General features: G+C 37.1%; 2 protein-coding genes across 5 annotated transcripts; one reads left to right on the top strand and one right to left on the bottom strand.

The window, feature by feature from the left end:
- The first annotated feature begins 780 nt into the window (after window positions 1-780).
- LOC137818691 (BAG family molecular chaperone regulator 4) lies at window positions 781-3306 on the top strand. Of its 4 annotated transcripts, none has more exons than XM_090296614.1 (4): window positions 781-1070; window positions 1844-2100; window positions 2174-2319; window positions 2602-3306. In XM_090296614.1, the coding sequence occupies exons 1-3, from the start codon at window positions 947-949 to the stop codon at window positions 2237-2239; spliced, it is 447 nt and encodes a 148-aa protein (XP_090152740.1). In that variant the 5' UTR covers window positions 781-946; the 3' UTR covers window positions 2240-2319; window positions 2602-3306. The 4 variants fall into 4 exon arrangements, with proteins under 4 accessions (XP_090152740.1, XP_090152741.1, XP_068478355.1 ...); XM_090296615.1 differs by having other exon boundaries at window positions 2606-3306; XM_090296616.1 differs by lacking the exon at window positions 781-1070 and adding an exon at window positions 1298-1436.
- Window positions 3307-5526: 2220 nt separating this feature from the next.
- On the bottom strand, window positions 5527-5994 carry LOC137817941 (uncharacterized). Its single transcript, XM_068621165.1, has one exon. The coding sequence runs from the start codon at window positions 5992-5994 to the stop codon at window positions 5527-5529; it is 468 nt and encodes a 155-aa protein (XP_068477266.1).
- Between the last annotated feature and the right edge of the window lie 703 nt (window positions 5995-6697).

Here is a 6697-nt window from a genome sequence, read left to right on the forward strand (position 1 = left end):
TGCACACGGCCGCTAGGGCGCCTTTTTGTCCTCTTTTTTGCAGGAATCCACAGGCAATCAGTGGGAAGGAGTCCCTAGCTGACGGTTGAGGTCGCGCACGAAGACGTCCCGGTCAACCGGACGGAACAGAAGGTATGAGCTAAACATGAAAAGCATGAGTCCACATGGCACCTTCTCATAGAGTTTTCAATCCTCTCTCATATAAATTGAGGTGTTTGACTCTCATTTTTCTAAGATCAATTTAATGAGTGAATTGCTGTCAAGTTTGCATGCTTTCTCAGTTCCTTGTTTTGTCTCTCTAGGATAGAGACCTTGATCTTCTTCTTTATCTTCTTCAAGTGATATGACCCAACCAGTGATTCTCCATACCTATCATACACCTTCAATGAAACCATAACTCAATTGAAGTCATTCTTATCTTTTTCAACCATTAGCTTCTGTCAATTCACATTAAATTTTCCAGGGAACCAATTTAAAAATCAAGCCAACACTATCAGTGTGTTTGTAGGATCGGACAATACAAATAATAATAACTTTATCATATTTTAAAATTTGGAAAGTAGTTTTTTTTTTTCAAGATTCATAGTAAATCGTCCTACAAATGTATCTTAAAAATAGAATATTATTTTTGGTTATTCATGCATTAGGTCGGTTTTTTTCCCAAGAGTGAATTATTAAAATATGTGTTATTAAGAGGATCTTCAAAGCAAGTACGTGGATTCCATCATATTTATCATTGAAATTTCCTCGATATATAAACGTAAAAATAACCACAAAAACAAATTAATAATTTAACCAAAACAAATGTAAGCTTGACAGTATGTAGATATATAATCTACGTACAAGCTTAGAAAGACATCGTGTCTTGTCAACTACCTCAATCAACAACCTGTGCCTAGGGTCAAGTTGAGTCCACAGTGCAACGCAAATTTCTTTGCCCCGTTTGATGAATACCACGGCAGACTCCGCCACCGAGAGCGACGGTGGTGGGCCCCGGCCCACGATTAAGCTCAACGTTTGGTTTGGTTCCTCCAACCACGAAGTTCACCTCCCGGCCCAATCAACTTTCGGTTAGGTTTCTCTTTTTCAATCAATGGTACCATATTAATATTATTATTTAATCACAAATTTAATAATTTATAGAGTTGGCTTTATTGGACTTGAATCTATTGAGTTTGGTGTTCCAGGGGATATTTGGGTTCAGTCAAAAGAATTGGTAGTGAAGGGGGAAAAATTAGAAATTACTGGAATAGGGTTTGGTTTTCAAATGACACGTGTTGAAGAGACGTTGGTGGAGTTTGGGGAACATTAAATTGATAAATATGAGGGATATTTGGTCAAGATCCAACTTAATAAACTATTGAAGTTTTGCACGGAAAGGATTGAACTTTGTTACTGCAAAGTAGATTTCTTTCGTGTTAGTTAGCTAATGGAAGGTAATAAGAACATGTTTACTCATTTCATGTTGTGATAGCAGGAATGTTCTGAACCCAGTTTCTACTTTAAGTTGAAAAAATGTACTTTGATATGGTTACACTGGTTATAGTCTATTTATTTATCTGTATGGGAATGTTGATAGTGAATTATGAGAAGATAGCGTGTTATAATAAGCTCTGTAGTTGTAATTCTATTAGCTTTGGATGAGTGCAAGAAAGTGTCGGTGAAATTATGATACTGAAATAAATTTCTGAACCAAGGAATACTGCAGCATTGTAATAGCTTCTTAAGAAAGAGTGAAAATTGACTTGTCTTAATAGTGAGCTATAGTAAGTACTGTAGGAATAGAATGAATTTTGTTTTGATTGATACATGTGTTTCTCTTATTTTGGGTTTTTAATAACAGGGGATGTCAAGAATTTGCTTGTCAATAAAACTGGTTTAGAGCCTGAACAGCAGCGACTTTTCTTCAGAGGGATAGAAAAGGGTGATAATCAGCATTTGCACCTCGAAGGTGTAAAGGACAAGTCAAAGATTTTTCTTTTGGAGGGAACTGCTAGCAAAGAGAGGAAAGCCGAGGAAACCAGAAAGCAAAATGAAATGTCTAAAGCTTTTGAGGCTATTACTGGTGTCAGAGCTGAGGTGGACAAGCTCTCAAATAGGGTGAGAATATGTTTGAAGTATAAGTACTATGCTTATTATAGAAGTGAATTGTTGAATTATTTTAATTTTTCAGGTGACTGCTATAGAAGTAGCTATGAATGCGGGGAATAAAGCTTCTGGGAAGAGTTTCTTATGTTGACAGAGTTGCTTATGAGTCAATTGCTAAAGCTGGACAGTATAGATGCTGAAGGTGAAGCAAAGTTGCAGAGAAAAGCTGAGGTAGTAGTGATTTGGTTTGAAAAGTTGAAATGTTAATTATTTGTTTGTTATTTTCCTTTCTTTCCTCTATTTCATGCAATCTCATGTATTGGTCACTTATACTTCATAACACCCCTCAAGTTTACTGTATAAATTATAAAGCAGTGCATGAAATTATGTGAAGTGTTTTTCACGAAGATGCATTGCATTTCAATGTCTCCCTAGTGAAAAAGTCGTGTTAATAAAAGAAATCTTGAGAAAGTGTTATGATCCGTCATGTAACATTTTTCTTTGTTGTTGTAGCTAGGAATGGCAACTATCAATACACTTGAAAGCCAAAACTTACGTAGTGACAACTTATACTTGTGTTCTTTATCATTGGAGGAGACAAAGGAGATAGTTAAGAGTGACTTTGTGATGTAAAGCTTAATAGGTTGAGATGATCTTGATCAACTCAAGAGGTGTTGGAGAGGAGAAACTCCATGGTTTTTGAAGCATTAGTCGGGAGCATGTAAACCCATGAAGAAACCCATTTTGTTTGTATTAGTTTCAAAGGGAAAACAAGAACAAGTAAAGAAATGAAAACAAAAATGGATTTAGACTAAGAAATGGAGAAGAACACGCCACCTTCAATTAAAGAACCAAAGGATAAGTGCAAGAAGAATCACCACTTGAGAAAGCCTCCCAAGATAAGAACCAAAGTAGAGAACTCTCAAGACTCTCAAAGTGAACTCACAAAGGAAAATTTCATTTAATCTTCAAGGGTAAGTTTACAAATGGGGCGACTCTTTTTTTATAATGGAGGATTTCGTCCAAGGAGAGCAAGAGACAACAGAATTGAGTTAACCAATAGACACTAGCATCAAATTGTCTACCCACTTTTGTCTTTGGAAAAGAGTTGTACAATTTTTAACTTTTCTATTAAACTTATCTTTCTAGAACTAATATGTTATTTCATCTCCAAGCTAATATCGAATACAGCTCATCTATTGATTGTTTTCTGGATCATTTGATTTACATAAAGTCTTCATTGATTGAACTTCTTTAGGAATCTTCAAACCACTTTGTAATTCCATTATGCATTATTTTTGTTATCATGGCTTTCACAATGAAAATCATATTATAGTTCATCAACAATCGGGAAGAAAGAACTTTTTTATGGATCAAATATAGCCATCGTAGTCCTTATGAACAATGTTTTTTTTTATTACAAAGCATTGACCAAGTTTGAAACCTTTGGTCCAACAAAATGGCTCAATATTGCCTCTGAATTTTTTGTCTCTTTATTTCATGTTTAGTATCTATGCATGTTAAGTTTTCTTTCTATGCAGCTTAGGAAAAGAAAGTGAGTATCTCTTTATGGTAATAATCATTGTAGGGCAAGCATTTAATATTCATTTGTGTTTGACAATGTTTCGTTTTATATGAAATACTACTGGGTTTTCATCATTTGCGTTTTAGACGTTCCTTGACCTTGCTGATACATTATACATCTACCTTGGGAAGCAGTTTCTTTTTTATTCTGATCAAATTTCTTTATCCTGACTAGAAGTTCAATAAGTGGTAGAAATATCATCAGCATTAGCGCTATGGTCAAGTTGGGACAGTTTCAGAGGGAACAGTTGTCTGATCCAATTAATTGAGACCAGAACATGTGAGATGAATTTATGAGTTTCTTCAGCAAACCTGACTTGGTCCTACTGGGCCACTCTAGTTAGTTAACTTGGATTTGGTTTCGTGAATTTACTTTATTACAGAAATAAAATAATTTTTTTAAAAGTGTAAATTATATTATTTATTATTTATCTTTTAAAAAATATATCATCTTAAAAGTAATAATAAAATTTAAAGAATATGAAAATAAAAAATAATGAGATTCGTTGAGCAATTGGTTTCCAAATATTCAAATCCAAGACCATAGCCTCTTTAGATTGGGTTCAACAATACGCTACCCAATACAATTACACCCGTTAAACCATTCAGTTTTACCTTTACTATGGTTTGGATTAGTTTGATCTTAATTAACATCACTCCTAACTGTGCTACTACAAGTTTATTACTACGTTGAAATTTGAGTTCTCTACAAAACCCCTTCGATGTATAATGGTGGAGTATCTCATAGTTGTGTGGCCAAAGGTTATCATAACTATAATACTTGTAAAGTTGTGTGGAGCTAAGTGATGAGCAGTAAAATGTTAACTTGGGAATTACTTCAATGTAACCGAGATGAGGATATTACAACGGATGTATGGACATAGTAGACAAGATAGGATTAGGAATGAATGCTTTAGAGAGAAAGGTGGGGGTTACCTTAGGTGATTTAGGAGAAAAGCTGAAGAAGTCTTTCTCCATCAGGATCTAATGTATCCTATTAAATGTTAGTTCTAATCTTTCTATTTTATTTGTGTATTCATTTGATTACCTATTATAGTAGGAATTAGAATAATTGTGCCATTATTGCTATTGAAGGCAGTAAAAATCTTTAAATATTTATAGATGGTATGATGACCAATGAGAAAGGCAGAAAAACAGAAATTCTGTCTGTCTTGGTAAGGAGAGATCAGATGGGGGTAACCTCACTGCTTTATGTAGAACTACTGGCAAAACAATTAAGAAGTATTTAGATGTCAATGTATTGTCTTCAAATATGATTCACCGTAGAATACTGTGGTATTGATTTGTCGATGTAGCCGATCCCACCTTTGTATCTTGAAATTTAGTTTATTTATTTTCTGTCCATTTCAAGTGTATGTTTGTGATTTCTTACTGATGTTACATTCTGTTAGGAACCCAGAAAAAGAAAAAAACGAGACACACAAAGATAGAGATAGGATGCTCAGAATTCCTCTGTTTATTGAGATTCACTGTTACAGGAAGTCAAACCTTCAAAGGGAACAACCTCCCTTTCTCACACCTTCAAAGGGAACAACCTCCCTTTCTCACAGGACTATTCCTGTTGACACAATCTAATCTTCTCAAAAAGTCCCCTTTCCCAAAACTTGTTGGTCTTTATTTAAAGACCAACCATACCCCCACTAACCACTAACCGCTCCCTTGACGGTTCCTAATGTTCTCCTATGGTACACCTTTCCTGTCATTTTCCTATTCTTATTTTCTGTCCTAACATTACTCCCCTCTGATACAGCAACCTTGTCCTCAAGGTTGAATTCAGGAAATTGTTCTTTGATTGTTGTCATGTCCTCCCACGGTGTCCCTCTCTCCTTTATTTCATTTTATCAATAGTTGTGGAATATATGCTCCTTGGGTGAACAGTCTTTGTCTATCCAGTATTTCCGTTGGATGCCATTCCTCTGTCGGACCTTGCAACTCCCTAGGGAGCTCGGGTTGAACTTCTTGTGTCCCTATTGCTAACTTCAGTTGCGATACATGGAAGACCGGATGGATTCGAGCTGTTTCTGGCAGCTGTAGGCGAAAAGCCACCTTTCCTACGGCAGCCTCCACTTGAAACGGGCCGTAATACTTGGCTGCCAGCTTTGGATGTAATCTGTTTGGCATTGACAGTTGTCTCTGGGGCCTGATTTTTAAGTAGACCATATCACCTACTTTAATTGGGGAAGGTCTCCTATGGCGGTTGGCGTATTTAGACATCACATCCTGCGCCCTTTCCAGGTGAAATTTGAGTTGTGAGAGAGCCTCATCCCGGTTCATTAGATCCTGTTCCACTGCCTCTACCATCGTCTCTCCGGGAATAAAGCGTGTCAAGGATGGTGGGGGACGACCATACACTACTTCAAACGGTGTACACTTGGTCGCTCCATGAAAGCTGGTGTTATACTAGTATTCCGCCCATGGAAGTAACGTCGCCCATGCATTAGGTTGTTCCAAACTAAAACAACGTAGGTATGTTTCCAACGTTCGATTCACCACTTCCGTTTGACCGTCTGTTTCGGGGTGATAGGTCGTGCTCATCTTCAACGTCGTCCCTTGCAACTTAAACAATTCTTTCCAAAACAGGCTTAGAAACGTTGAATCCCGATCACTGACTATGGATGTGGGAATGCCATGTAATCTCACTATCTCCTTAACAAAAACCTCTGCAATAGATCTCGCCGAATATGGGTGTTTAAGGGCGATGAAATGACCATACTTGCTAAGGCGATCCACTACCACCAATATTGCGTCCTTCCCGCATGATTTCGGAAGCCTGACGATGAAATCCATACTTATCTCCTCCCACACCGTTTTTGGAATAGGTAGCGGTTGTAGCACTCCTTGTGGTGAACACGCCTGATATTTGCTCTGCTGGCACACTGCACAGGCGTGGACGTAGTCTGTCACACTCTTCTTCATGTTCATCCAGTATAGCGACTGACCTATCCTTCTGTAGGTGCGGAAAACTCCTGAATGTCCACCCAACGGAGTCGTATGGTATTCGTGT

The sequence above is a fragment of the Phaseolus vulgaris genome, chromosome 10 (genome assembly GCF_051622355.1).
Source record: "Phaseolus vulgaris cultivar YP4 chromosome 10, ASM5162235v1, whole genome shotgun sequence".
Taxonomy (NCBI): domain Eukaryota; kingdom Viridiplantae; phylum Streptophyta; class Magnoliopsida; order Fabales; family Fabaceae; genus Phaseolus; species Phaseolus vulgaris.

What these genes read in the sequence shown, in the direction of transcription:
- LOC137817941 (XM_068621165.1), bottom strand. Translation starts at nt 5,994, where the DNA reads ATGGTAGAGGCAGTGGAACAGGATCTAATGAACCGGGATGAGGCTCTC.
- LOC137818691 (XM_090296614.1), top strand. Translation starts at nt 947, where the DNA reads ATGAATACCACGGCAGACTCCGCCACCGAGAGCGACGGTGGTGGGCCC. An exon ending in CCCGGCCCAATCAACTTTCG is followed by an intron (nt 1,071 to 1,843) that starts GTTAGGTTTCTC and finishes TTTTAATAACAG; the next exon opens with GGGATGTCAAGAATTTGCTT. An exon ending in TGGACAAGCTCTCAAATAGG is followed by an intron (nt 2,101 to 2,173) that starts GTGAGAATATGT and finishes TTAATTTTTCAG; the next exon opens with GTGACTGCTATAGAAGTAGC.